The sequence below is a fragment of the Rhodotorula paludigena genome, assembly GCF_050403205.1.
Source record: "Rhodotorula paludigena JCM10292 DNA, Rt_paludigena_JCM10292v1_ctg71, whole genome shotgun sequence".
Lineage (NCBI taxonomy): Eukaryota > Fungi > Basidiomycota > Microbotryomycetes > Sporidiobolales > Sporidiobolaceae > Rhodotorula > Rhodotorula paludigena.
In genome coordinates this window covers 1-26,737 of record NW_027481387.1, presented here as the reverse complement: position 1 = coordinate 26,737, position 26,737 = coordinate 1, and the positions used below count along the sequence as shown (strand labels likewise).

Sequence of the window (26,737 nt, the reverse complement as noted above, 5' to 3'; positions counted from 1 at the left end):
CTTGTTTCGTCTTTGTCGTTTTTGTAGCTTGTCTCCACCTTCGCAACCTGCAATCTCTCCTCGCGCACGTGCATCAGACAACGACCGGATCATAAGTTCAGACTGCTACGCTACTCTTCACGGAAGATGTTGCGAGCCGTGAGACCCTCTTCGCAGACATACACGACCTTCTTGCTTCCGCTGCGTCCGGTGGGCCCGCGGTCACCGTCAGCAGCGCATGCATGCACTTCCTCCCATTCGCGTTCGCCCATGTCGCCGCACTCGGCGGCAGCCGACTTCTCGCGGAAGATGAGCTCGCCGATCGTGGCGCAGTCTCGAGCCTGCAGGACCGCCTCGGCAACCGAGTCGGCGAAGTTCGTCCACTTGTCGTGCGTTGACGAAGTGAGGGGCGTCGCATCGAGAATGACAGCGTCGAGGCTGTCGGCGAAGGGCGTGTCTTGGAAGCGCAGCTCGGGTGACGAGGACTTGAGAAGCGACGAGAGAACCGAGTCCCGCGGAAAGTCTGCGGCACAAGAGGGTGAGCAGGTCTTTGCGATTGCTCAGAGCAACGGGGGACTCACAAGTCGTGGTAGTCCAACGCGCCGCTTTGCGTTCGACCGGCGTGAGTCCGGAACGCACGCGGTTGAGCCAGAGATCGCTCTCGCTGCAGCAGATGCATCCACGCCCGGCAGCGCACGACTCGCCTGGCTCCGACGGCGAGTGTGTGATCTCGTCGTCGACGGTACGGCGTGCCAGGATCGAGAAGCGCTCGGGCAGCGTACTGAGATGGTCGAGGATAACCGATGAGCGAGGGTCGTCCAGAGGCTGCAAGTTGCACACGTTGGCGTCGCCGAAACCCACACGAAGAGCAGGCGAGAAGAACGTACGAGCTTGATGTACATCCAGCCGCGCTCCATCTCCTCAATGTAGACCGTCTTCTTCCCCTTGCCGCCCTTGGTCTTCTTGCCGGCGGTGTCCTTCTGCTCGACGCGCTTGACCTTCCGACCAGCGTGACACGAGTTACTCGTGCAGAGCACGATGCTGCAGAGGCGGAATACGCGCTCGGCTGTCGTTTCGCCGGGGGCCAACCACGCCGGGTAGTGCCCGAGAGCGGCGAGACGACGATTGCTCGTCCAGGCGGCGAGTGAACGAGTCGCGATGAGCGAGCAGCCGCCGCATGCAATCTGGTGTGCAGGTTGTCAGATACAGCGGCATTCAGGGTATCAGGGAATTCTCACGAGCTGATAGAAGAGGTCCCACGCTTCGCGAGGCCACTCCGGCGCCTTCTTCTGGGTTTTCCAGACTTGGCCGCCGAGCACGCCCACGTAGGCATCCTCGCCATCTTCATCGTTGTTGAGGCCGCGGTACACGTTGTCGATTGCGTCTGCGAGGACACCGACGCCGAGGAGACCGTCCTCGGCCGGCTCCTTGCCCTTGCCCTTGCCCTCCTTCGACTCGGACGCCGTCGGCCCCCTAGCGAACTTGAGCGCTCTCCACAACAGCTCGACGTCGCGATCGCCTCCGCCGGCTGGCGCGGCAAGGTCGTCGGGTACGAACGCCGGCGTGAGACGCGACTCGAGGACGTCGAGGAATGCCTGCACGCTTGCGGGCTTCTCGAGCGGTGCCAGCTCGTCGGAGCGCAAAGATGTTGCAGAAGGGTCGTTAAGAAGGGGTGCCATGCTGTAGGCGCCGGTCAGAGCGAGGTTGGCGAGCGAAGGCACCCTCAGGACGACGTGGCGAATGAGGACCTCGACGAAGGCGGTCCAGGTCTTGCCGCTGATGCTTAAGGGGAGGTCCGACGGCGGTTCGAGGTAGCCGCGAAGCTGCGCAATGAGATCGCGCGCGTTGGGCGGGGCGACGGGACTGCAGCTGAGCGTTGCGAAGAAGTCGTCGAGGTCGTCGGACGAGCCCGTCGGTGAGCCAGTCCCTCCGCTCAAAGGAGGCGTCGGCGTCGACTGCGTCTTCAAACTCCCCGCGCTCTTCCCACCTTTCTTGTCGCGCTTGTGTTGCACCTTCGAGGCGGCCTGCTTCGACTTTGTCTTCGGCAGCGAGCGGTTGGCGAGCGGCGGCGTCGGCGGAGGGGTGAGCGGCGCGTCGTCCTCGCCGCCTTTGGTGGCTGCCGGCCCATCGTTGCAGATGAAGGAGGGACCGGCAGGAATGTCGAGAACCCAGGATGCTTGCGACTGGGCGAGCGTGACCTGCGATGAGCCCAAATCAACGCAGTCCCTTAGACGGCTAGCACACACAGGCACGCACGGCATAAGCCTGGCGGTCAAGTGCGCGCAAGAAGCGCTCCATGCGGGCACTCTCGGTGCGGCTGCGAACGGAGCAGTCAGCGTAGGCGGCGAGAACCGCTCGGCACGAAGGGAAGCGCACACAGTCTCCACAAACAGGCAGTGGCCCCAGTCCCCCCCAGCGTAGAACTGCGCGTGGTGCTCGGCACGCGCCACGATCACGCGGCGAGCGAGTGACCACTTCGCCCGCGAGGCTTCGCTCCAGCGTCGCAGCTGCGGGAGGTCCTGCTGCGCGAAGATGGCGTCGACTGACGCAGGCAGCACCGAGTCGTCGTGCGCTTCAAAAGCGATGGTGAGGCGCTTGTACGACTTGAGCAGCTTGGCCTGCAACGGAGCACGGCGGAAGTCAGCGGGAACTCTTGCGGAAACAGGTTCAAGTGCAACGCACTTGCAGCTCTTCGTGCACTTTGCACCACTTCGAGTTGTGCGACGGTATGCGAGAGCATAGCGCACGTGTGATGTTGTCGTAAGCGAGGCAGTGAGTGCAGGAAGGCGGGCAGGGAGGTCTGCAGGATTGCAAGCGCTCAATGCCGGATACTGAGGAGCATCTCTGACGTGCGCTCACGGGTGCTCGAGGTGCATCGTGGGCGCGCTTGGATGTGTAGGATCACAGCAAAGGAGGCGGGGCAGCGATGCAATCATCAGCGGGAGCGATGACCGGAGGACCGCCATGGATGGCGTGCACGCCCGCGACCTGACCGGTTCCTCGCGTCATTTCACCGCCTGCGCACTAGCAGAGGCAGTTCATGCGCATGCAAAAGTTCGCAGCCGCAAGCCCTCAGGCGTTTGTCGCAAAACAGGCAGCGAGAGCAGACGACATAGAGAGGAGTCGAAAGGCGGGCCCGACGCGCCGAGGCGATGATGCACTTTACTGCGCATTAGAGCAGCTTTCAACGTCCGCAACCGACGGTCTGACTTCGGCGTGTGCCCAGAAAGCACTGTTGCGCAAGCGGGTGCAGCGGACGAAAAACTGATGAAAGCTCTGGCTGGTGAGTGCGCGCGCCAGGCCGTTCTCGCGCGTGTTCCGTCCATACGAGGGCCAGCAGCACTGTAACGCGTAGAATCAGTCCTCTCGAGGGCGGGGAGGGAAGCAAGCGAAGTCGATGCGCTCGATCACGACGCGTCTCGCATGCCAGCTTGCCCCGCTCTCTCACGCAACCTTCGTTGGTTCCGCCCAGCTCATCGTCGGCTCACTTGTGTCTGCTGGTCTACGCAAGGCGCCCACCGAGTCTCTGGCGTGCGCATCTCCGTGTCCGTCGCGTCCGACCCCAGTCGCTCCTTTCCTTCGCGCTTCGGCAAACACACGAGCCAGGACTCTTCTTCAGCAACATCGACCTTCCGTCGCTGAGCCCGCCGAGACCTCTCAGCAACGACTGGACCAAGCATCATGCTTCGTTCGCTTGCCGTGGTCGCTTCCGCGGCGAGTCTCCTCGTCTCGTCCGCAGCGGCGTACGGAGCCGGATTCACCGGCAGCACCGTCCTCTCTGCCTACTACCCGAGCTATCAAATGGCTCCAGCTGTGTGTGGTTCTTTCCTGCGGAGGCTTTCGCGCGCGCTAACCTGTCCTGCTGCAGGATGTTCCGTACTCGCGGTACACACACCTCGACTACTTCGTCTTCACCACGACCCCTGACGTACGTGACTCGCCAGCTGCATGGCAATATCAGTGCTGACGTGCCCTCGCAGCCCGCTGTCATCTCGCAAGCTGGCATCAGCGATTCGCAAATCGTCGACTTTGTCACCCGCGCCAAGGCGGCGGGCATCACCACTTCGTACACTGTGGGCGGCTGGACCGGCTCGCAGTACTTCTCGACGCATGTATCGACGGCAGTCGGCCGCACGACTTTCGCTCGCACGTTGCTGGCCGTCATGCAGCAGTACGGCTTCGACGGGTGCGAAACGCTCTCTCCGCTCCCCAGGAGTGTTCTGACGTTCTCCGCTTGCAGCATCGACATTGACTGGGAATATCCTGGGCAGCAAGGCATTGGGAATAATGTGGTCAGCCCGAACGACGCGAGCAACTTCCTGCTCTTCCTCCAAACTCTGCGCAGCCTGGCGGGACCCGTCCGTCTGTCGATGGCCGCGTCTGTTGCCGGCATCATGGGACCTACAGGCGCATACTTGACCGATCTGAGCGGGTTTGCTGCCGTTCTTGATTGTGCGTGGACAAGCTAGGTGGAGAAGGGTTGAACGTTCGGAGCGGTCCGACGGATTGAGGTGGTCGCCATGCTGACTCGCAGATCTGCGCTCTACAGACGTGACCATAATGACCTACGATATCACTGGCACGTGGTCTGGCTTCACCGGCCCCAATGCGCCCCTTGCTTCGGCGTGCTCGCCCGGCGGGAATCAGTTCAGCATTATCGGCGCCATGACTGCGTATCGCAACGCGGGCTTTGCACCAAGCCACATTGTATGCCACTCTAGTCGAGGAAATGTCTAGCATATTGCAACTGACCCTGCGTGCTCACTGTCGCTTGCAGCTCGTCGGCATTCCCGCCTACTCATATTCATACTACGTCTCGGCGCCTCTCACGGTCACGACCTGCCCTGACGGCAGCAGAACAACACTGTACCAATATGCCTCATCTGGCTCAACGTGCGGCACGTACATTGGCAACAACGGGCAATACCTGTACAGCCAGCTCTGGGACAGCGGTTACTTTGGCAACTTCGCCGGCTACCGCCGATCCATTGACCTCGTCTCGCGCACGTGGATCTTGTGGAACCGTGCAACGGGCGAATTTATTCCGTGCGTTTTCTCTGCTCGCTTTCCGATCTCGCGGTACTCGTGCGGCGCTGACTCAAACCTCGCAGAACTGAGGCGCGCGGCACGCTCTGGTACAAGGCGCGCACCGTCCGCGGCGCCCGCTTCGGCGGCATCAACGTCTTTGACGCCTCGGGCGACACGGCCGACAACCGCTTCAACGCGGCGTTGCGTATCGGTCTCGGCCTCGACGCCGGCTCCGTCAGCTCCCTCGCGCTCCGCAGGCGTGCGACGCTCCACGCAAAGCTGGTCGAGAGGCGCGGTGGCGATGGCATTAGTTCGCTAGCCCTCTGAGTTTGCTGTACATGCCGCTCCCCTTCGAATTTCTGGATACACCGCTTTTTCATCTGCTCCTGTGTGCATCGCTTGCATCGTCATATCCAAGCATTTCCCGGTTGTGTCGGGCCGCGTACATTTGTCACGTTAGAATGCACGAGAAAAGAAAGCAGGGCACAGCTACGTACGAGAAGATCCGAGGAACCCTTCCTTCTTGATTCCCGGAAAAAAACGTCTGGGCGGACGGCGATTCATCGAGCACAATCATGACTCGAATTTGACCGAAGCAGAGCCGCTTGCGGCTCGCCTCGGTCGTGCGAGTTCCGGCGCGCCCATTCTGCCCTTCCTCCAGTCGCTCACCTTACGCGAGAACTGAATACGCAACTTACCGCCGGCACCTTCTGAGTTCTGCAAGGCCTTACGAGCAGGGCAGTGCGCGGCAGCGTTGCTGTGACTCGCCCAAAGCTGAAGGCACTGTGGATCGCCTGCTGCGACGAAGGAGTAGCCCAGGCCTTACAGCGGCGGAAGCAGGCATTACAAGGCCCCTGAGAGGTCAGTTCAGGCGAGCTTGGCACTCAGGAAGATGCTAGAGACAAGCCTGCCGAACAAAGTCGGGCCATGATGTTTGAGAAGGTCGTTGCGGAAGAGTTGCGGCGTGCATTTCCTACGATAGGTACCCAGGCTGCACATTCCTCCGCCGTGAACGAGTGCCAGGCTAGCTGTAGCAGGACGCTGTCCGTACGCGCGCTGAGCCCCGCCCGGCAAGCTTGCAAGGCAAGAGCGAAGCCAGCGGAGATCGGGATGTCGGACGCGGTCGACCCCCGGCGCCCGATCCTGACTGAACACAAGCGTGAGTCTGGTTGCTCAGGAGGACTCATAGACAAGCAAGGCGCTCGTGCCATGGCGACTCCCGCCAACCGACTCATGCAGTCCGAAGGTCAGCAGTGTGCTGGAGTAGCACTTTGGCAGACTCAGAGTCCAAGACGATGACTGCAACGGCCAAAGAGACGAAAGCAGGGAGGACTACGAGCGCGTGCCGGCACGCCCGCCACGCGAGGGAGATCGAGAGAGCCACGTTTCGTCGAGGCAACCGACCTCAATCTAGCGAGAGCAGACAAAACGCACAAAGCGCAAAGAGCACAGAGACGACCATGAGGAGAAGAAAACAGAGCAGTGGCAGCGTCTCTCTTGCTCAGCTTGCTAACGTTTGCAGACGAATGTGGCAATTGGAGCGCGTGCATGATCTCCCTCGGGCGGAGTCACCCGCCGTCCCAGCTAGGCCCGGTTCGATACCGTCCAAGCGCCGACCTGCGGCCCTCGAACGAGCCCTCGCGCGAGTGCGTCGAATACCTCCGCTCCTCGGGCTCGGGCTCGTCTATCGTGCGCTCGACCTCCTGCTCGACATGGATCCTCAGCTCGCCGACGTTCCCATTCGCGCTCGCCGTCCCGCCGCGCCCGCTCGCCTCGCGCACGCGCCCGCCCGAGCTCCCCGGGCGGAGGTACAGCGAGCGCAGGCTGCGGTCGTCGATGCTCGACGTGCTCCGGCTGTACTTGTGGCTCGTCGTCATGCCGAGCAGGCGCGATCGGCGACTCGGGGTCGCGTTGAGCGGGGCAACATCGGCGGGCAGACCCGTCATGTGGAGCGCTGCGTGAGGCGTCGCCACAGCGGCGCTGCTGCCAGAGCTCGCCTTCTCGCGCTTGACCACGTCTTGTCGATGAGCAGGAAGAGTTGGATCGCCGCCTTTCGAGCTGCCGAAGGCGTTCTGAATTGCCTGTCGGGAGGAGACGACGGTGGTGAAGTACCCGAGTCCGTAAAGAGGAGGGAGAGGGCAGATGAAAGCGCAGGCGAGGTTCGTGTAGGCGACCTCGCTGTCGCGAAAGATGCTGGCGGCGATGGCTGGCGGACAGGGAAGGGTGAGTGTGCGCACCTTGCAAAAGAAGTGGAAGGAACGCACCGCCGCCGAGAGCGACAAAAGCGGTATAGGATGCGGTGCGCACAGAGTACCACGCGAGGCGGTTCAAGAGGCTGTCGGTGTTGGAAGAAAAGCCCGCTCGGCGCCGTCGAAGCGAGACGGCGAAGGTCGCCGAGATGGACACGTCGGCAACGGCCGACACCCACATCCAGACTGCAATGGCGGTGTTCCAGTTGAGGTCCGGCCGCCAGTCCATTCCGTCTGATGTCCACTGTGGAGCGAGACAAGGACGTGAGTCAGGTCCGGTTCTTGCAGTTGTGGGAGACTCGACGCACAATGAAGCCGATCGTCGTGGCGGCGAGAGAGCCGAAAAGCGTGAGGCAGATGAGGAGGCTCATCCAGACGTAGAAGGCGTAGCGAACCCTGCGGCATTGGATGAACTGCAGAAGCGTGTCAACTCAGTGCCGTCTTTGCTGAGCCCCTGTGATTGCCAGGAACGCACCGCCCCGGCTCGTTGCGACAGCACTGCTTGCGAGATGGCGGCGATCAGCCCGCCGAGGAGCGGAATCATGTTCCACTCTGGCGTGCCCGACGCAATCCAGTCGATCGTGCGACTTTGCCGGACCATGGACTTGTACATCTCGGCAAAGTTGAACGCCGACAGCGCCGCCTGCAGCACAAAGAGGACGACGAGCGTGACCTTGAGCGCGCGGCTGCGCAGTGCTGAAAACTGGCCCGTCGTGCAGTGCTGGATGAAGAGCATGCTGTACATGCCGAAGAAGACGAGTTCGGCGGCGTAGCCAGCGGCGAGCGGTCCTGCGGGAGCGCGAGGCAGGATGTCAGCTTGGCTCCCTCAGTACGCGTGCCGCAGGCGTCGCGGAGCGCTAGGCTCGCGGCTTAACAAGCGCCGAGAGCGCTCAACCCACCGATCATCTTTGCCGCCAATCCAGGTGGCGCCTCGAGCATCCACACATCCTCGTAGCCCGAGTCGGACATGGTGCTCGTTGGCAGGAGCCCTCAGCGGCGGGCGGTAGACAGTGTGATCGATAGCACGAAACGCAGCAGATGCAGCACGAGAAGGTAGTGTTGGGATGAGGCGGAGGAGAAGAAGCGGTCGAAGCAGAGGAGGCTGGCAGCGCGGCAGTGGGGGATCGCCGAAGAAGCGTGCCTTGAAGAGACGTCTCGTGCGGAACGAGAGCGGGCAACTGGAGCCTGACGAGAGCGCCTGGCACGAGTTCGACGAAAAGGGCAGGCACGAACCGCAGGCAGTCCGAACGGCAATGTAGCGAGAGGTCGGCGCGCAGACGAAAGCCGCAAGCCAAGCAGCAACGCGCGGAGCAGGGGTGCTGTGACAAACGCACTGTATTCCGTGTAGACCATACTTCCGACGACACCCCTACTTGGTGCCCTCTTCGCCAAAGCGCTGCAGCAGCCTCTCCTCGACGCCGTCGCACACCCACGCGTACTCGACCAGGTCGAGGTTCTCGCGCTCGGCGCGGAACAGCTTGACAAAGTCCTGCCCGGGCGCGCCGGGCATGGGCGGCGGGGCGGCACCGCCGGCGGGTCCGAGCGCGCCGCCGGCCATGCCGCCCATCATGGGGCTCATGGCGGCCATGCTGTTGGCGCCTGCGGGGGTTAAGAGCAAGTAAGCGAGTGATTGTCGACAGGAGAGGCGGCGAGACAGACTGTTGTCGCCAAGGAGGAGCGAGTAGACGGGTCCCAGGCCGAACATGCACAAGAAGTACCACGACGTCGCCGAGCACCAGGAAGCGTCGAGCTTGATATCGGGCAAGAAGATACCGCGCTGAAGGAGCTCCTTGAAGCGCAGCGGGAGGGGGAACGGGATGCGCGCTGTCGAGGGAGAGCGAGATCAGCGGGAGGAAGGCGCCGGAGTCGCAGGATTGATCTCACCGAGGAGCTTGCCGGCAAAGAAGCGGTTGACGAGCCACATTGTGCCCATCTGCGAGCGAAAGAAAGAGGTCAGGCGCAGGCAACGGGAGCAGTGCGAGGTGGGGAGGGGACGCACCTGGGGGACAAAGCCGACGGCCTGCTTCTTCATCATGTCGGACATGCCCTCCATCATCTGCTCCATGTCCTGCGGGTTCTCGAGCGGGTTGGGCGGCGCCTCGCCCTGTGCGGGCGGGGGCTTCTTGAGGTAGCTGCCATCCTGGAGCGCCTCGGAGAGGTGGGACCGGAGGGCGACAAAGGCGGCGGGCGGGAGGTGCGAGCTGTTTGCGCGGAGGATCTGCGCGCGGGTGATGCCTCGCCTGCGGGTTTGCGCGCAACAGGGTGAGCGGGTGGACGGCGACGAGGGGATGCGGCGGACGACGCGACGCACTGCTCGCGGACGACGAGGAGGGGCTGGGGCTTGGGGGGCTTGTTGAAGGCGCGTGCGAGCCAGTGTCGCACGAGTCCACTGAAGAGGACGATGGCGCAGAGCGGGACGAGGACCTGCAGGCGGATCTCTGTGCGAGGCGGAGCGGAGCATGAGGGGGAGGGGTCGTCGTCGGGGCAAGGGACGAGCGAGGGGCCGTACCTGGGCTGAGCGAGAGGTCGTCGGAGAGACCTGCGCGATTCCAGCGCGTCATGGCTGGCTGGCTGCGTGGTGCTAGGCACGAGCAGGCGAGGTCGCGGCCGACCGAAGCGACGTCGGCGAACGCACAAAGTGCACTGCCTTGGCAGCCACGGCTCGCTCTTCTCTCGCTCGTACAGAGCAGAGTGCAGCCTTGTACACCGCCACAAAGATGGCCACCGACCCTCCGCTCGCAGGCGACAGCGTCTCGGCGACGTCCAACTCGCTCACCGCCCCCGTCTCTGCCTCTTCGCGCGCAGGCAAGCCCGAATCCGCCGCCAGCACCAGCCAGTCCAGGGGCAGGCAGCATCCACGCAGAGACTCGCACTATGCCCAGAAGCGCTCCTTCTCCCCAGACCGCAGGCCCTGGCCAGACCGCTCGGCCGCGTACCAGTTCCTCCCCTTCCGCGGAATGTACCACGACGTCCGCAAGCGACTCCCCTTCTACCTGACCGACTGGACCCTTGGTTTCGTCCCCCGCAACCTCGAGCGCGTCGTCGGCGCCACCGTCCGCATGTACTTCCTCAAGTGCGTCCTCGTCTCTCCCGATCTCTATCGCCTAGGAGCCCCGCTCACCGTCTCCTGGCGCCGCACAGCATCTTTCCCTGCCTCGCCTACATCATCGACATGTATGTCCGCACCGACGGCACGTACGGCGTCAACGAGGGCATCCTCGCGTCGGCCATCGCCGCCCTCACTTTCTCCATGTTGTCGGTGCAGCCCCTCACCATCGTCGGCGGTGCGCACACTCTGCCCTGCATGCATCCAAACCGGTCGCTGATTCACTGAAACCCCGCAGTGACCGGCCTAATCAACCTCTTCAACTACACCACGTTTGACATCCTTCGCGACTACGATGTCAACTACATCCAGTTCCAGGCTTGGGTCCTCATCTGGTCGGCCATCTCGCACTGGCTCATCGCCGTCTTCAACATCTGTGACTACACCCGCTTCGTCACCGACATGACGAGCGAGACGTTCGGCTTCTGTGCGTTTGCCCTTCCCCCTCCTTGCAATTTGCACCTGCACACTCACGCGCGCCGTCCGTCCCCGACAGACGTCGGCGTCATCTACGTCCAGAAGGGCATCGAGCTGCTCGTGTACGAGTTTGACGACGGTACCGGCCAGGCGGGCTGGCTCAGCGTCGTCATCGCCATGCTCTTTGCGCTCTGCGTCTACTTTGTCGAGCGTGCCGGCAAGCTGCACTTTGGACGTGCGCTCGTCTGTTGCCCTGTCTACGGCTGGTTCAAGGACTGACGATAGCACTCACTCAGCGTTCTGGGCGCGCAAGTTCCTCGTCGACTACGCCTTTGCCGCCGGCGTCATCTTCTTTACGGGCTTCACGCACATGTGCGAGACAGAGTCTTCCGCTCAAGTCAGCTGAGCAATGCGCTAATTCTGCATCGACAGTCCTGGCTACATCAAGGACTCCGACATCCAGTTCCTCCCCATCACCGCGACTTTCCGTCCGACGCTCGAGTACGTCTTCTCTGGCCTTTATCCCGCAGCATCGCCTTTTCACACATTCCATCTCGCAGTCGCGAATGGGTTGTTCCTTTCTGGGACCTCCCCGTCAAGTGGGTATTCGTCGCCCTCCCGTTCGGCCTGCTCGTCACCCTCCTCTTCTACTTTGACGTGCGTTCTGCCGCCTGACCTCTGGCGCGCCGACTCAAGAAGCTCACTCTTTTCGAACTTCGACTCACAGAACAACGTCAGCTCGGTCATGGCGCAAGCGCGCGGCTTCCCCGTCAAGCGCCCCGCCGGGTTCCACTGGGACTTTTTCCTCCTCGGGTGCACGACCTTTGTCAGCGGCATCATTGGCCTCCCCGCGCCAAACGGGCTCGTCCCCCAGGCCCCCGTGCACACCGAGGCGCTGTGCGTCACGAAGCGAGTGCCCGCCGAGACGGAGCTCAGCGAGGGAGGGTACTTCGAGGGCGATGTGAGCGAGGCCAAGGAGGAGGCACGCAGGAGGGTCGAGGCGGGCGCAGAGAGGCAGCCGATGAAGGTCGTCAGGACGAGGGTCGTCGAGCAGCGGGTCTCGCACTTTGCCATGGCGGTGCGTCTTGCGGAGTCTTTCTGTGTGCTGTGCATTCGCTTGCTGACAGCGCCACTGGCTCTTCAGCTTCTCTGCATGGGCACCATGTCGCGCCCGCTTCTTGTCGTGCTGTACATTGCGTCGAATTTTTCACAGCATCTCGCATCACAGACTGACCTCCCCTGTTCACCTTTCGCAGTGGCCTCATGTCCCGTGCCATGTTTGCCGGCATCTTCATCGTAGTTGGCTGGGGCTCGATCGAGGGAAACGGCATCGTGCACAAGACGCTGTATCTCCTCCGCGACCGATCCATGACGCCCTCGACGCACCCTCTCTTCAACATCCGCAAGATGTCCGTCTTCCGCTTTGTGGCCATCCAGTGGCTCTTCTTTGCGGCCATCCTCGCCATTTCGCAGACGATTGGTACCCTCCTCTCGCCCTTGCCCGCGAACGCCAACGCATGCTAACCCTCGCACCTGCAGCCGGCATTGGCTTCCCCGTCATCATCACGGCCCTGATCCCCTTCCGGTACTACGTCGTCCCGAAGCTCTTCACCGCCGAGGAGCTCATCGCGCTCGACGCCCCGACGGCCAATTCGTCCGCCGTGCTCGTCTCGCTCGGTGGCCCGCTCCAGCCCGAGCGCGGCCAGCCCAAGCCCGCGCGCAGCGCGCGCTTTGAGGACGACGCGGGGGAGCGCGGGGAGGGGCGGTCGAGCGCCCGCGCGGCGGCGCAGGACGAGGACGAGATGGTGCGGAGGAGGGAAAAGCGCGAGGAGGAGGCGGGGGAGCGCGAGAGGGGCGTGCAGGGCGGCGCCCGCGGCTTGTAGCGCGTCGGATTGCGCGAGCGCTACGTAGAGGAGGGTGTACGACTGTTGCTTGAGCCCCTCATAGCTCCGTGTTGAAACATGTGTAGATAGACACTCGCGTTTCGCCTGTCCTCGGGCGGTGCGCTGTATCGGTAATTGGATTCTCGCTTCTATTCACGCTTCCACTCCGTGCTTTCCTGCAAAAATGTTCTCCTTGCGGCGCAGGGCGCTGCGATTTCTGTACCGCTCAAGCGACCCACCTTGACTTTGCCGCGGGTTGGCGCTCTCCGCCTCACGCGAATCCGTCTTCTCAGCTCGAGATGCGCTGCGTTCTGCAACGGTGTACCCAGGCGTCTGTGGCTGTCGACGGCGAGGTCATCGGCCGCATCGGGCGAGGTGCGCTGCGTCTCTTCAGCTTCATCTGCATCGGCCCCCACTCGCAGCTCCGCTCTCTCTCTACACGTACTCCTGCTTGTTAAGACGACGCGAGAATGCACAAGCAGTGCCATAGCTTGCCCTACACCCGCGCAGCCGCTCACCGTCGCTTGTGCCGCGTGCAGGAATCGTGTGCTTCATCGGCATCGCCCCGACCGACGGCGAGTACGAGCGGCAATGGCTCGTGAACAAGCTCCTCGCGCTCAAGGTCTTCCCCGAGGACCGGGAGGGCGAAGTCTGGGGGTGGAAGAAGTCGGTCGTCGACGCCGACTACGAGGTGCTGTGCAGTGCGTTGAGCTCGCCGTCCTTCCCTACAAGGAGCTGTTGCGACTCCTTCGAGTTTAGGCTGGCGCTGCGGTTCGCCTCCTTCGAGTTCATGCTGACGCTGCGCTTCGCCTGTTGATGCAGTCTCGCAGTTTGTTCTGTATGCCAACCTGCGCAAGGGCGCAAAGCCCGACTTCCACGGAACGATGGTGCGTTGCAGCCTGTATCCCTGCTGCGCCTGGCTCCTCCTGCAACACTGGGCGATACCGAACGCTGCGGGTCGAGTGAAGCTGCAGTGTGCTATTGCGAATGTTGAGTCTGCTCGCTGACCGTTAGAGCACGATTTGCAGGCACCCGATGACGCACGCAAGGTGTACGACGCGTTCATGGGGGACATCAAGCAGAAGTACAAGCCGGAGAAGATCCAGCAAGGACGAGTGCGCCCCTTATTTGTTGCGCACAGTGCGAGAAGGCGTTCCGCTTACCAAGTCGGTTCCACTGCGCAGTTCCAGTCGATGATGGACGTGCAGCTGAGCAGTGACGTGAGCTCCGCCACCCTCTTGGTCGTCCAGCTCGAGGAATCCCACGTAACTGACCATTTTTTCCGCACGCACCACAGGGACCCTGCACCCTCATCCTCGACTCGGCAACTGACGCCCCCGCCAAGCCGACGCCCAAGGTGGCGCTCACGCCCGAGCAGAAGCAGAAGGCGAAGGAGAAGGTCGCTGCGCGCGCAAAGGCACGAGACGCCGCGCGGCCGAACGGTGCTGCTGGAGCAAAGGAGGCGAAGGAGGAGGCGCGAGAGGCCAAGCCGGCAGGGGCGGCGGTGGAACCGACGGGTACGGCGGCCAAGAGCGAGAAAGAGCTGATCGACGAGGCGGAGCAGAAGAGTCGGGACCTTGCCGAGAGGTTCAAGGTGGCGATGACCGAGTCGTACCCTTAGAGGCAAAGACCCTTCCCCTAGAGACAGCTCGCAGCATTTCGCAATTTTGCATTCTTTGCACAAATATCTAAAGGAGGGCGACGGCGAGAGTCTACGCGAGGAACGACTCGACGACGTCAAGCCAGGGTCCGGCAGCGTCGACCATGGGAAGGTGGCCTGCACCGGTGATCGACTCGAACTTGGCGTCGACACCGTCGGCCGAGAGCTTCTCCTGGAGGCCCCTGAGCACGCCAGGGAGAGCGCCGTCGCGCTCGCCCGCGACGAGGAGGACCTTCTTCTCCTTGAGCTTGTCCGCAAGGCCGGGGTAGACGTCGTAGCCCTGGAGCGCCGCCGCGCCCGCTGCAAAGCCCTCGATCGGCGTGCTGGCAACCATGTCGTGGATGAAGAACTGGCGGCGGCCGCCGGCGTTGAACTCGCTCGCGGCGCCCGAGGGGAACCACCGCGGGACGGTCACGTCGGCGAGCGGGACCATCGACTTGTGCTCGCGCGCGAGCGCAATGCGGTCGTCCCACGCCTTGGCGTTGGCTGCGGGCGAGGTCGCCTGCGTGTCGCACGCGATGAGGCGAGAGAAGAGGTCCGGGTGGTGCTGCGCGAAAGCGAGCGAGGTCGCGCCGCCCTGCGAGACACCGATGATGGCGTGGACAGGAGTTGGGATCGAGAGCTTGGAGAGAATGGCGGCAACGTCGTGCGCAAGGACTTCAAGCGTGCACGGCTTGGGCGGGACAGACGACTGAGGGGAATCACGCGGGTCAGTAGGTCAACTCTCGAGAGTGGACGCAAGCGAACACACCTGGCCGTGACCACGCTGGTCGTAGGTGATGAGGTTGTACTTCTTGCTGAGACGGGGAAGCACGCCGTCCCACATCTGCTGGTTGGTCATGAGCGAGTTGACGAAGACGAGCCAGGGGCTGCTGTCGTCGCGCTTGGCAACCTGGACGTGGAGCTTGACGCCCTCCTCGACCTCGATGTCGTGCTCGCTCTGCTCGGTCTCGGGCAGCGGAACGCTCTTGGCGCCCATGTCGCCGACGTCGAGCGTGACAAGCAGGCGCGAGACCATGTTGTAGGTCGCGACGACGGCAGTCGCCTCGAGGAGCTGCTGGTCATCCTTGAGGTGCTCCTTGAGCTCGTCGATGCGCGACTGCGGCACAGTGACGTTGTAGGTCGAGGCGTCGGCGAAGCGCAGCGCGGCAGCCTGGTACGCCGAGAGAGGAGCGGGGGCGGTCGGGCTCGGCAGCGGCGTGTGCAGATCGCGGATGATGGTGAGCTGCTGAGGCGTGAGGCCGGCGTCCGTGCCGACGTGGGCATGGTCTGCAAGGTGTCTTTCGCGTGAGTGCGAGTTGGGAAGGTTTCGAAGCGAGGCACTTACGGATCCACTCGAAGACGGCCGAGTTGCGCGCAGCGACACGCAAGATCTGCAAAAATGGGCGCGTCAGCACCTCGCCAGGAAGTGGGCATGTCCGTGACAAAAAATACCATAAGTTCGCGGATGTCGTCCGGAAGCGAGTTGCGGGTGCGGACAGCACCGAGGAGGGTGTTCCAGCCGTTCTGTAGGGTGAAAAAGTCCTTGTCAGAGCACGAAAGACGCATTGGGGGCAAATTTGGATGACGGACAGCAATCTCGGGGGCGTTGAGGAGGGTCTGGTCGAGGGGAGTGAGGCCGCGGGCGCCACGGCGCTCACGGATCGCGTCGCCGACGACGCTGGTGCCCTTGGCGGGAGCCTTGTAGGGAATTCGCGGCATGCTGTTTCGAAAGAACCGCGGGTCAGCTCTTCGAGTACGGCAGGAGTGTCGGGTGCAGGTGGAGCTGCTGTTCCATGCGGCTCGGCGTGCATGGCAGCGAGTTGCCACAGTCAGGGAGCACCTTCTCGAGTGCTCCATCGAGGGACTCGAGCACTCGAGACGAGTTGCGGTGTCGCTGTCCTGGTCGACTTGACCGAGATCCGATGAAGCCGCGGAAAGCGCGAGACGCCGTGTGGGACCGACGGCCCTCTGCACCAGAGCCTGAAAGTGGTCAGGACAGCTCACGAGTGCGTGGAATGCTCGCTGGCTGTGGTGAGTGCGGCGGAAGCGAGTTCAAGGCGCGGAACCGCCGAACCGCGGCTTTGCTCTCGCCGCTCGTCTCGCACGTCCTGCTCCCTGCAGAGTCGCAAGTAGAGTCACTGTACGTGTAGCTAGGGGTAGAGACGAGTGACAAACCTCAGACTGACAAATTTCCCTCCCTCGCCCACCTCCCCCACCTTGCTCACCGTCTCTGTCCCATCTCTCGTGCTCACTCTCGCCGACCACCCTCTCTGGCTGTCACTGAAGCAGACAAAGTCACACCTGCTACCATGGCTCCTCCTTCCCCTTCCGCTCCCGGCTACCTCTGGGTTCTCAGCGAGCCTGGCGCGCAGGCTACCGTCGAGGAGTTCCAGGGTTCGTCTCCCTCGCTTTGAGCCGCACGAGGTCCAGACCTGCCAAACGCACTGCTAACCCTCGTCTCCGTAGACTGGTACGACAATGAACACGTCCCGCTTCGCATGCAGCAGTAAGCCCTACTTTCTTTCGAAACACATGTTCACGGCGTCTGATGCAAGTCTTCCTGGTACAGCATCTCCGAGTTCGAGACGGGCGCACGCTACGAGGCCGCCGACGGCCAGAAGCCCGGCTGGGCCGCCGCGTACGACATCACGTCGGTCGCGCTCTTCTCGGACAACAAGTACACGCGCCTGCGCGCCAACCGCTCGCCGCGCGAGGGCGCCCTCGTCGCCCGCCTCGAGGTCCTCGACCGCCGCACGGCCGAGAAGCTCGGCGAGACGAGCGCGCCGCCCGCTGCGCAGGACGCGCCGCAGTTTGTCCTGACGGCTGCGGGCGACGACAAGCCGAGCGAGGACGAGCTCAAGGTGTTTGAGGGCACCGAGGGGTGGAGGAGGAGCCACTACCACCACGTCTACGACTCGCTCGTCATCGGGTACGGCAAGGAGCCGAAGAGCAATGCCGCGCCCAAGTTTGTCGTGATCCACGGTGCGTCCTATTTGCTGCATCGGGCGGGACTGGCGCGGGTGCAGCAGCGCATTGACCTCTTTGCTGCTCGTTGTCCCTCCGCAAATGGCCTACAACCCACCCTCATCCCGGTACCGCCTGTATCCTCCGCAGAGTTCGACTCGGAGGCCTACGTCTCCTCGCCGGCCTACGCCAAGGCAACGGGGGGCAAGACCGAGATCCGCCGGTGGAAGCTGTACAAGGCAACGCCCAACACGGCGGGCAAGGCGTAGATCGTCGGGCCGTTTGTATTGGCCGTCCTTGCATTTTCCTGGGTTTCTCTCGTGCCGCACGTCGCTCTTAAAGGGCTCGCAAGCGCAGATAGCGAGAACTCTATGGCAATGCATCCGCGCCCCAGCCTAGCTGAGCCACACCGCATGGCTCGCGCCCGTCCCCTTCTCCTCGTCGCTCACCTCGCCCGCGCCCTCGCCCTCGACGGGCGCGTCGACGCCGAGCTGCACGCTCGCGACCTCGCGCAGCTCGCCCCACGCGTCGCGCCACTCGAGCACCGAGACAAAGCCCGCCTCGTCGTCCGTCAGGACGATCCAGTCGCGCCCTTCCGGGCCGGGTCGCGCACCGGCGACATCCGCCGCCGCCGCCGCCGCCGCGGTAGAGGACGACGAGGTGGTCGGCCAGAAGGGGAAGACCTCGATGGCGTTGGCCTTCCCGCCGCTGTTGCGCGTCTCGAACCGGCTCACGGCGCCGTACCCCTCCTCCTCCTCTTCCCCGTCCGTCGCTTCGCGCACGCTCCCGTCTGCCGCAAGCGCAAAGACAGCGACCCAGCCACGCTCGTTGGCTGTCTTGCCGCGCGTCGTGACGTACAGCCGACGACGGTCGGACGAGAGGCGCAGCGTGTCGCCGCGGTAGAGCGGGCGCGTCGAGTGCTGGTGAGGCGGAATGACGGAGAGACGCTGCGAGTGCTCGAGGTACGGAGTGGAGGCGAGGACATCGTAGACGTCGAGGTAGGAAGCTGGAGAACGGCCAAATGTTAGACGAAGATTCGGGCAGCAACGGTAACAACGGTGGCAGGTGCGACAATTATGGCGCAGAGAGCAAACGCACTGTGCTCGGTGATGACGTAAAGCTTCTTGCCGTCCGGACAAGGGATGCTGTGCCGCGGCCCTTCGTGACCGCGGTTGCCGTGCGACGGGATCTCGTTCAGGTGATGCAGCGTGCCGTCCGGGTTGAACGAATAGACGAAGAGCGAGTCGCGCCCGCTGATTGCGCGTCCTGTCAGCGACACCGTTTTCGAAGAAGCAAAGCCAGATGCGACCAACACGTGAGGGACGTAGGCACGCTGGAAAACCGGGTCGATGTCGACGGCATGGCTGCCGTATCGCAGCGCGACCCTTGTCTTGTCCGTCCTCGGGTCTCGCAGCTCTTCCTCGCCGCCGTCGAGGTAGATCACCTCCTGCAGCTGCTCGCCGAAGCCGCCCGTCGACGAATCCACGGCGAACGTCTGTGCAACGGGTCCACCGGCTTGGTACACGCGCGGCGGGGCAAAGCCGAGGGAAGCGGGCGAGACAGCCAAGTACGAGCCAGTCGCAGCTGTGTATTGACGGGCAGTCAGCATCGGAGACTGGCTTTACGGAAAGGAACGGAAGCCGCGGCAGCGCACAAATGGGCACCGTGTTGACCTTCCGGATGCCGTCCCTGCCGTTCCCGAGCACCTCCCAGCTACTCAGCGTCGGTGGCTGCGCCCACGTCGTCGCAAACGCTCGCTTGCGGTCCTCGCTGAGGGCGATGAACTGGTGTGGCCCTTCAGCGCGGTACTTGCGGTGCACTGTCAGGGTCGGACCGTTGGCGGCGTATGGCGAGAAGGCAAGGAGATACAGGAAGAGCGTGTTGAAGGTCCCGCTGAGCAGATAGTGCAGCCGCGGGCTGAGCGAGTCGGCAGTTGTCGCCAGGAGTGCCGAGGCTGGCGGAGTGGCCTGAAAGAGGGAGAGAGTGTCAGCCTGCACTCGAATTCACGGGCTGGGCGGACCTACACAGACGGCAGCCATGGTTGCTTGCCGAGGACGAGAAGAGCGGCAGGTGGGGCGTCAAGAAGTTCAAGGTTGCAGCGTCTGCCTTCGACCATGTCGCCATACCGCCGCTAGGACGCGTGGGCTCGCCTTGCTAGACGTTCTGGCTCACCGTACAGCTGGAACACGACCCTGCACGCTTCCCGCGCTTTCGTTTCCCTCATCAGCTCGAGACTGCCGCGGCTCCTCACCGCTCGCTTCATGCGACTCTTGCGGCCTGAATCAGCTCACAGATACAATAAAAAAGGACAGAGTGTGCTGTAACAGCTGGTCCGCGCGCCCGGCTGATGGTGGCAGTTGCTTCACCCGGAACCGACACGGCGTGGCTTGTTAGTGGTCCTCTCGACGACTAGAGCGTTGCTTCGGAACGTCAAAGAAGCTGCCTGTCGGGCAGCTGCCGTCTTATCAGTCCGACGGACTTGGCACACTGCACCCACGACTCACATTGATTGCGTCGAGATCTTGCTTCCGACTTTGGTTCGTCTGCAGCTTGACGAACTCATCTACTCATGCTGCGTTGGGCGATTCGAAATGGACTGAAGTCCGCTGAGCCTCGTCACTGCCAGGTCAGCGTTTGTCGAAGACAAAGACCCAGAAGCTGAGCAGACGATGTCGACGAATCAATTCCCTGCTCACTCCGCTGCGACTTGTGCAGCAATGTGTTTTGCTCCTTCCAAATTGTGCTCGAGCTCCAAGCACGGTAGAGTGAGCCAAGGACGTCAGGCGTAAGGTAGCTTCAGCTGTGTCGTATTGACAAAGTACTACTGCGGAAGCGCTCCTCTCAACGAGGACCTGCTCTCTCCTCGGCCTCAGTAGCCCGAAGGTGCAGTCTCAAACTGCTGACTTGCGCCAGAGAAGGCCCAGGAAGCCCGACTCGCATGCCGCGGCGACTCTTTCACCGCGCTTCAGTCGTTTTGTCATCGCAGTCCGGGCGGACGGGAGCGAGAAGAACCGCTGGAAGACCAGCGAAGGTGCGTTGAACGATGCGCGGAGCGGACCAAAGAGCGCCTGGACGGCCGAGGCTCTCGGCAAGCAGTCGAGCAATGCGAGACGGCGCAATGGGAAGGACGAGCCGCGGCCTGAACCGCGGCTGTTTGCCCACGCCAACTTCTCAGCCTCGATTCGTCGCCGAGGCGCTCTGCTATCGCTCTCCTCCTTTCTCTCTTCCTTCTTCACCAGAGCGGACGAGGCAGCTGCACCTCTGCCATGCGCACCGCTACCATCTTTGCTGCCGCCGCGGCGCTCGCTTCTACTGCGCTCGGTACGTCCCCGCATGTCGACGCGGCTCATCTGTCCTGCCGGCAGGCTGCACACTGCCTGCACGGCTTCGAGCTGACCTCGTCTTGCCTACTCCAGCCCACAACGATGCGCCCAAGGGTCCCGAGGAGATCAAGTACCTGCAGTCGATCGAGGAGAAGATGTACGCCTGCGGACCCAAGATTGAGAAGTACCAGGCTCTGCGTAAGCGCGCGGTGAGTCTTGCTGCTCTGCCACACATATGTGCAGTTGTGCGCCATTGCAGGAGCTAGCGATGAGGCGCATCGGTCGAGGCGGATGGCCCGCGGCTCGATCCTCTGCCGTGCACAGATCAGCGATGGCGCGGCTTGAGAAGCTGTGGCTCCGCCAACGGAGTTGATTCTCTCGTGTTTGCCGGATGCGACCTTTGTTGGAGGCATTTCGTGCCAGCAAGGACCTGTCGCCATGCTCGCTGTCGATGCAATATCACCAGCGGCGCAGCTCGCACGAGCCCGTCTCAAGCTGAACGAGCGTGCTGACGATCCTGATTGTATCTACAGGCTGCACAGCACGTCCTCAGTGGCGCTGCCCCGACCAACGCACAAGACATGTTCGTTGACGGCGGCGAGGACTTCGAGGACTCGCTCATCGCCCGCACCCTCCTCGCACCTCTCACCGAAGAGGCGCGCATCCGCAACAACTCCTGCATCTGTACGTGGGCCGCTCGTTGCGCATCGAGAGCGTAGGCCCTGACGGCAGGAATGTGGTTGAGAAGGTCCCGCTTCGTGCCTTACTGACGAAGCGCTTCCTTCCCGGCGCAGTGCACCCTGAGCTCACCGAGGGCCCGTACTACCACACCGAGGGTCACCCAATCCGCCAGAACATGGCTGAGGACCAGCTCGGCCTCCCCTTCGTCAGTGACCCCGGGCTCGTCCTGTGCGTTGGCACGCTGCTTACGCATATCCGACTCACAGTTCATGGATGTCGGTGTTATCGATGTCAACACCTGCGAGCCGCTGCCGAACGTTCTTGTCGACCTGTGGCACGCCAACACCACCGGCCACTACGCTGGCCACCCGGACCAGGCGCCTGAGCTCAAGTGGGAGGGGCCGGCGCACGAGGGTCCTCGCAAGGGTCTCTTGAGCAAGTACCCGCGCACCAACGACCACGAGACGTTCCTCCGTGCCGCATGGCCGACCAACAAGCACGGTCTTTCTCAATTCTCCTGTGCGTTGCGTTCCCTCGAGCGACTTGACGTGTGAGCTTGAGCTCATGCTTCTATTTCCCTGCTCAGCCATCTTCCCCGGCTACTACACCGGCCGTGCCACCCACGTCCACATCCGCATCCACACCGAGTGGACTCCTATCGCAAACGGCACCTTCACCTCGCACCGCATGTTGCACACCGGCCAGATCTTCGTGCCCGACGCGATCAACATGCAGATCGACAAGATGTGGCCGTACAACACGAACCCGATCGCCGACAAGTGGGGCCGCACGCGCAACTGGGCCGACAGCCTCAACATCTACCAGGACGCGCACGGCAACGGCGCCAACCCCGAGTTTGAGATCCTCAAGGTCGGCTCGGTCATTCAGCAGGGTCTGATTGGCTACATCACCGTCGGCGTTGACTCGAACGCCAGCTACGACATCAACGCTCCCTGGAAGCCCGTACGTCTCTCGTCCTGCGTCACTCCCTTCTTGACGGCTATATTGACGCCTTCAAATGCGCAGGTTCCTGACAGCGTTGCGGCCAAGATGAAGGCGCAGTAAGCCAGATGACGAACCCGCACGGTCGTTGTCGTATCTTCTTTTTGGGGGTCCCGGTCTCCTCAGTTCTTCCGCAGCAACGTTGTAGCAACCCCGTTCTGTCCCAGTCGTTCCCTCTGCTCGCGATATCTATCTCGATCGTCACCCTCTTCGCCGGCTCCTCGATATCCAGAAGTGCTTCCGTGAACCTTTCAGGACCAGCTCCTTTCGAGAGACGGCTCGAGTCCTGTGTGCGTCTTCGCCGTTGCACCTTGGCTTCAACTATACAGCTTCTGCAAGTCTGCTGCGGTAATTTTCTACAGCGCCTTGCCTGCAATGAGCGTCTCGAGCGCGCTCTTTGTTGCGTCCTTGCTCTCCTTGATGAGGCCCGCGATGGGCTTGAAGGCGGGGTGCGCGGCGTCATCTGTGCAGAGAATGAAAATCAGAACAGGCTACACGAGCTGACCGCAGCAAGCAGAGCCGCAGAGGAGGAGCAAGCTCGGCTGAAGAGCTCCGTAGGTGGAAACCCGGCAACTACTTCTGTCCCGCAGCTCGCGCTCTGAGGCAAAGCGTATGTAGTTGGCTCGGGGCCGGCAAAACTCACCAAGGATCTGGAAGAGGATTGACTCGGAGGTCGTGATGTGTGCGCCAGCGTCGCGCATGCGCTGCACGGAAGCTGTGGTCAGACCGGTCTTTGTCTGGTGCTAGCGCTCTTCCGCCGAGACGCCAGAGCTGAGCAAATAAGCACGTCTCACTCACCTTGATGGCGAGGCCGACCTCGTCGGCGTTTGCGCTCGAGATGCCGTCAGCGAGGACGTGCACGTCGATGTCCCGTTCGAGCAAGTCGAGCGTAGTCTGCAGGACGCAGACATGGCTCTGTGCAGAGCAAAAAGAATCCGAGGTCAGAACTCGGCTCGTGAGATGCTTCGCTTGTGACAACGCTTGGTGATTGCGCACCTCAATCCCCATGAGCACGACGTGCTTCGTGTCCCATTCCTTGAGCTGCTGCTCGACTTGCGGCACAATCATGCTGAACTTGGTCTTGGCGAGCGGGACCCATTCGGGGCGGAGCGCAGGACACGGGAGGTCCATCAGCGGAAGCGGGACGGTCGCGCCGAGAGCTACGAGGGCGGTCGGAGGGACGTGCGGGTTGGGTTTGGGAGGGGAGACTGGGCACGCGTCAGCGCCACGAGGACAAGTGGAGGAGGACAGAGTCAGGAAGGAGGAAACGCCGCCCATGACAGCCTTCTCAACGAGAGAAGCACTGTGCAGGGCCAGAGAGACGGAGGAAAGGGTGCCGCACATTTCGGGTTCTGCTCGGTCGCAATCACGGGCACGTTGAGGAGCTTGGCGGCTTTGAGCATCTTCTCTGTGGTCGAGATGACGGCGGGGTAGGCATGAATGACAGTTCGGAATCGCTCCTCTGTGCGCAGACAGCAAGCGGCTCAGCCTGTGTTGCACACCAGGTAGTCAAGACCACGCACGGATGTCACAAACGAAGAAGGCCGTCTGCGTAAGGTGAAATCGCGTGAGCGTGCTGTTCCGATCTAGCGGGGACCAAGCGAGCGGGCGAGCGAGAGGCGCGGGAGACGCACCTTGTCGGGCGTGACCTTTGCGAGGCGCTTAGCGGCAGCAGAGACAGAGCCCATCGTGATCGTTCGAGCAAGGGAGCGAAGAGACGGCGCAAGCGAGCAGAGGCGAACGCGACGTCGCCAAGTTGCGCTTCGAGTGTGGGGCCGGCCGCCGGCGCGACTCTGTGCAAGAGTGAAGCAAGGAAAGGGGGCTTTCCCGAACCAGGCCAGCTCGAAATGCGCTCGGCGCAGCCGTTCTCCTCCTCGTCCTCGCCTTCTCGCCGCCGTGGCTGCCCTGCAGAGCACTCGAGGAGCCGCACGCGCTCTTTTTCTCTCCGTAAGTGCCGCCTGGCCCCCTCTCGAAGCGATGCCCGCGTTCCGCTCTTCTTCATCGCTCGACGGCTTGACTGCTATCACGGGGGCTTTCCGCCGCGAGCTACGAGGGCAGAGCGAGCTGCGTCAGAGCATCGAGCATCAGAGTCGCACTAGCCTCTGCTGACCGCCTCTCCCTGCAGCTTCGCCCTTCTTTCCCTCGACACCGCCTCTTCCACTCTGCCATGTCCGCCGCCGCCGCCGCCCCAAAGGCCCCCGCGGACCCGACCGCCATCAACTGCGTGACTGTCCTCGGCGAGCACATCGCCAAGCCCTTTCGCCAGGACATCACCAAGGTGACCGACCAGCTCTCGCCCAAACCAAAGCTGGTTGGCATCCTCGCCAACAGCGGCGCACCTTCTCGCGCCTACGCCAACTGGACCGCCAAGGCATGCGAAGCCGTCGGCATCGACTATGAGCTGCGCGAGGTCGGCATCGTTGCCGAGGGCGCAACCGAGGGCACCGCCGAGCAGGGCGAGGTTGAGGAGGCGATCCTCAGGGCCAACGAGGACGATGCCGTCAACGGCATCATGGTCTACTACCCGATCTTCGGTCCGAGGCAGGACGCATACCTCCAGCAGGCCGTCAGCCCGTTGAAGGACGTCGAGGGGCTCAACTTCGCCTGGTCCGTCATCCTTGCCCACCCTTGCCCGCGCCGAGCGTGCTGACCGTGACACTCCGCAGGCTCTTCTCTCTGTACCACAACACTCGCTTTATCGACCCGCGCAAGATCTCGCTCGCCGCCCAGGTCCTCACTCCCTCTCCCCTCCCGACCTCGGCCTCCGCCGCCGTCCCTGCCGCAACGCCTTCGAGTGCCCTCGTGTCGCCGCCGAACGAGGAAGGCCTCGTCAAGGCCATCCTCCCCTGCACGCCGCTCGCCATCGTCAAGACGCTCGAGCACTGCCAGGTCTACAACCCGCTGCGGCCGTACGGCTCGCGCGCGTTCGGCCGCACCATCACCGTCATCAACCGCTCCGAGGTTGTCGGGCGGCCGCTCGCGGCGCTCCTGTCGAACGACGGCGCGCGCGTCTTCTCGGTCGACCTCGACGGGATCCAGGAGTTCACGCGCCGCAAGGTCGACAAGGGCGACGAGACGAGCGCAGAGGCGCCCAAGAAGGGCAGCTTCCACCCGTTCCACGTTGTCAAGAAGTGCGACCTCTCGCTCGAGGAGTGCCTCGCCGCGTCCGACGTCGTCATCGGTGGTGTGCGTCCCCCGACTTCGTCTGCCTCTATCCCCCAAAGTCGAAGCTGACCTACTCGCGCACTACACAGGTCCCGAGCAAGTCGTACAAGGTCCCGACGGCGCAGCTCAAGGAAGGCGTCGTTGCGATCAACTTTTCCGAGTCGAAGAACTTTGAGGACGACATCAAGGACAAGGCGTCGATCTACTGCCCCGGCATCGGCAAGGCGACCATCGTCCTCCTCCAGCGCAACTTGCTCCGCCTGCGCGAGTACCAGGCCATGCTCCGCCAGGGCGTCGCTGCGGCGCAGTAGCCAGCGGGTCTGAACAAGCGACGCGCGCGCGAGACGAGGGTTACATGGATTATAGAAGTGCCTGTCTGTAACTTTAGCACGAGTCCACACTCCAGCCTAGCGAGAGTTCTGTTGCGCCACGCACATAAGCGGTTGTCGACCGCTGATCTTGCTAAACGGTCCCTCGGCAAATCGGCTCAAGCTCGCTCGCATGATCTTGGCCGCGACACAAAATTAGGGCAGCGAAGCAGGGTATCATTACGAGAGCGGCAGAGGTGGGCGGGCAGGCGGGAACGACAGTGGGGGAAGAGGGGGAGGGAGGCAGTTCACAGGGCGGAAGAAGGGACTGGGGGGAGCAAAGGAGGGAGGTATGGTGTATCGTGGCGAGGAAGAGAAAGTCCATCAGATGAGAGAGAGAGAGAAGAGACGATGCAAAGTGAAGGAGCGCGTGTCAAGGGAGGGAGAGGTGGTGGAAAGCAGGCAGTGTCCTTGTGCGAGCTGAGAGGGGAAGAAAGCGTGAACAAGAGGGTGAAGAGGGTGAAAGAGCATCGTTTGTGTGAAAGGGGGAGAGATAGTGGGAGGAAAGGGAAAAGGATGAAGTGCGGGAGAGGGGCGATCTGCCCGTCGATCGCCCCTCCTGGCCCGCGTCTAGCGTAACATCGTGCAGCCTCCTCCGACACTCCTCTGTCCCACTCCTCACCGGCGAGAATGACCCTCGGACGTCTAGAGCGTGCGCATGACGGCCCACGCGCCGAGCACGCCCGACGCGACGAGGATGCCCAGCTCGGCCCACTCGGCGCGCTGCGTGCCGTCGCTCGTCGAGCCAAACAGGCTCGGGAACGTCGTCGGGCGCGGGCGCGTCGTCGCCGTGATGGCCTGGATGATCGACGAGCCCGCCGAATTGGTCGCGGCGGGGGGGCCCCGCCGCCCGCGCGGGGGGCGAGGCGGGCGGCGCAGAGGGCCTTGCCCTCCTCGGCGCGGATGTTGGAGAGCCCCACGGGCGAGTAA

The 26,737-nt window shown here is 62.9% G+C and overlaps 13 protein-coding genes across 13 annotated transcripts; 6 read left to right on the top strand and 7 right to left on the bottom strand.

Annotated features, from left to right (window-relative positions):
- Window positions 1-110: 110 nt before the first annotated feature.
- Window positions 111-2,855, bottom strand: JCM10292_003919 (uncharacterized protein; the record flags this gene model as incomplete). Its single annotated transcript, XM_076652290.1, has 8 exons — window positions 111-502; window positions 561-804; window positions 867-1,163; window positions 1,218-2,177; window positions 2,236-2,296; window positions 2,356-2,597; window positions 2,662-2,779; window positions 2,839-2,855. 8 exons carry the CDS (start codon window positions 2,853-2,855, stop codon window positions 111-113), a joined length of 2,331 nt encoding a protein of 776 aa, XP_076502148.1.
- Window positions 2,856-3,660: 805 nt separating this feature from the next.
- Window positions 3,661-5,334, top strand: JCM10292_003918 (glycoside hydrolase family 18 protein; the record flags this gene model as incomplete). The annotated part of the gene is made up of 7 exons (XM_076652289.1): window positions 3,661-3,792; window positions 3,848-3,907; window positions 3,960-4,165; window positions 4,220-4,431; window positions 4,529-4,686; window positions 4,757-5,025; window positions 5,091-5,334. 7 exons carry the CDS (start codon window positions 3,661-3,663, stop codon window positions 5,332-5,334), a joined length of 1,281 nt encoding a protein of 426 aa, XP_076502147.1.
- A 1,241-nt stretch (window positions 5,335-6,575) lies between these two features.
- JCM10292_003917 (DUF6534 domain-containing protein) lies at window positions 6,576-8,225 on the bottom strand (the record flags this gene model as incomplete). The annotated part of the gene is made up of 5 exons (XM_076652288.1): window positions 6,576-7,213; window positions 7,272-7,500; window positions 7,565-7,669; window positions 7,732-8,045; window positions 8,156-8,225. 5 exons carry the CDS (start codon window positions 8,223-8,225, stop codon window positions 6,576-6,578), a joined length of 1,356 nt encoding a protein of 451 aa, XP_076502146.1.
- Window positions 8,226-8,625: 400 nt separating this feature from the next.
- EMC3 (ER membrane complex subunit EMC3) lies at window positions 8,626-9,817 on the bottom strand (the record flags this gene model as incomplete). The annotated part of the gene is made up of 6 exons (XM_076652287.1): window positions 8,626-8,855; window positions 8,916-9,080; window positions 9,141-9,189; window positions 9,256-9,496; window positions 9,568-9,694; window positions 9,766-9,817. 6 exons carry the CDS (start codon window positions 9,815-9,817, stop codon window positions 8,626-8,628), a joined length of 864 nt encoding a protein of 287 aa, XP_076502145.1.
- Window positions 9,818-9,973: 156 nt separating this feature from the next.
- On the top strand, window positions 9,974-12,662 carry BOR1 (Bor1p; the record flags this gene model as incomplete). Its single annotated transcript, XM_076652286.1, has 11 exons — window positions 9,974-10,329; window positions 10,398-10,540; window positions 10,601-10,789; window positions 10,859-11,014; window positions 11,076-11,151; window positions 11,212-11,280; window positions 11,340-11,436; window positions 11,507-11,857; window positions 11,924-11,967; window positions 12,036-12,259; window positions 12,319-12,662. The coding sequence occupies 11 exons, from the start codon at window positions 9,974-9,976 to the stop codon at window positions 12,660-12,662; spliced, it is 2,049 nt and encodes a 682-aa protein (XP_076502144.1).
- A 299-nt stretch (window positions 12,663-12,961) lies between these two features.
- On the top strand, window positions 12,962-14,283 carry DTD1 (D-tyrosyl-tRNA(Tyr) deacylase; the record flags this gene model as incomplete). The annotated part of the gene is made up of 6 exons (XM_076652285.1): window positions 12,962-13,037; window positions 13,202-13,363; window positions 13,485-13,549; window positions 13,691-13,777; window positions 13,847-13,882; window positions 13,960-14,283. 6 exons carry the CDS (start codon window positions 12,962-12,964, stop codon window positions 14,281-14,283), a joined length of 750 nt encoding a protein of 249 aa, XP_076502143.1.
- A 91-nt stretch (window positions 14,284-14,374) lies between these two features.
- Window positions 14,375-16,023, bottom strand: JCM10292_003913 (uncharacterized protein; the record flags this gene model as incomplete). Its single annotated transcript, XM_076652284.1, has 5 exons — window positions 14,375-15,013; window positions 15,074-15,591; window positions 15,650-15,695; window positions 15,757-15,828; window positions 15,895-16,023. The coding sequence occupies 5 exons, from the start codon at window positions 16,021-16,023 to the stop codon at window positions 14,375-14,377; spliced, it is 1,404 nt and encodes a 467-aa protein (XP_076502142.1).
- Window positions 16,024-16,613: 590 nt separating this feature from the next.
- On the top strand, window positions 16,614-17,537 carry JCM10292_003912 (uncharacterized protein; the record flags this gene model as incomplete). Its single annotated transcript, XM_076652283.1, has 4 exons — window positions 16,614-16,698; window positions 16,771-16,810; window positions 16,874-17,286; window positions 17,419-17,537. 4 exons carry the CDS (start codon window positions 16,614-16,616, stop codon window positions 17,535-17,537), a joined length of 657 nt encoding a protein of 218 aa, XP_076502141.1.
- Window positions 17,538-17,663: 126 nt separating this feature from the next.
- On the bottom strand, window positions 17,664-19,307 carry JCM10292_003911 (lactonase family protein; the record flags this gene model as incomplete). Its single annotated transcript, XM_076652282.1, has 5 exons — window positions 17,664-18,274; window positions 18,367-18,521; window positions 18,582-18,852; window positions 18,923-19,235; window positions 19,293-19,307. 5 exons carry the CDS (start codon window positions 19,305-19,307, stop codon window positions 17,664-17,666), a joined length of 1,365 nt encoding a protein of 454 aa, XP_076502140.1.
- Window positions 19,308-20,534: 1,227 nt separating this feature from the next.
- On the top strand, window positions 20,535-22,337 carry JCM10292_003910 (intradiol ring-cleavage dioxygenase; the record flags this gene model as incomplete). The annotated part of the gene is made up of 7 exons (XM_076652281.1): window positions 20,535-20,589; window positions 20,685-20,800; window positions 21,125-21,275; window positions 21,386-21,477; window positions 21,539-21,791; window positions 21,859-22,235; window positions 22,299-22,337. 7 exons carry the CDS (start codon window positions 20,535-20,537, stop codon window positions 22,335-22,337), a joined length of 1,083 nt encoding a protein of 360 aa, XP_076502139.1.
- Window positions 22,338-22,630: 293 nt separating this feature from the next.
- JCM10292_003909 (uncharacterized protein) lies at window positions 22,631-23,962 on the bottom strand (the record flags this gene model as incomplete). The annotated part of the gene is made up of 7 exons (XM_076652280.1): window positions 22,631-22,737; window positions 22,918-22,978; window positions 23,073-23,189; window positions 23,271-23,482; window positions 23,617-23,736; window positions 23,798-23,822; window positions 23,909-23,962. The coding sequence occupies 7 exons, from the start codon at window positions 23,960-23,962 to the stop codon at window positions 22,631-22,633; spliced, it is 696 nt and encodes a 231-aa protein (XP_076502138.1).
- A 479-nt stretch (window positions 23,963-24,441) lies between these two features.
- MTD1 (methylenetetrahydrofolate dehydrogenase (NAD(+))) lies at window positions 24,442-25,750 on the top strand (the record flags this gene model as incomplete). The annotated part of the gene is made up of 3 exons (XM_076652279.1): window positions 24,442-24,881; window positions 24,941-25,460; window positions 25,529-25,750. The coding sequence occupies 3 exons, from the start codon at window positions 24,442-24,444 to the stop codon at window positions 25,748-25,750; spliced, it is 1,182 nt and encodes a 393-aa protein (XP_076502137.1).
- A 702-nt stretch (window positions 25,751-26,452) lies between these two features.
- On the bottom strand, window positions 26,453-26,737 carry JCM10292_003907 (uncharacterized protein; the record flags this gene model as incomplete). Its single annotated transcript, XM_076652278.1, has 1 exon — window positions 26,453-26,737. A coding segment is annotated over one exon (285 nt), but the record flags the coding sequence as incomplete, so codon positions are not given.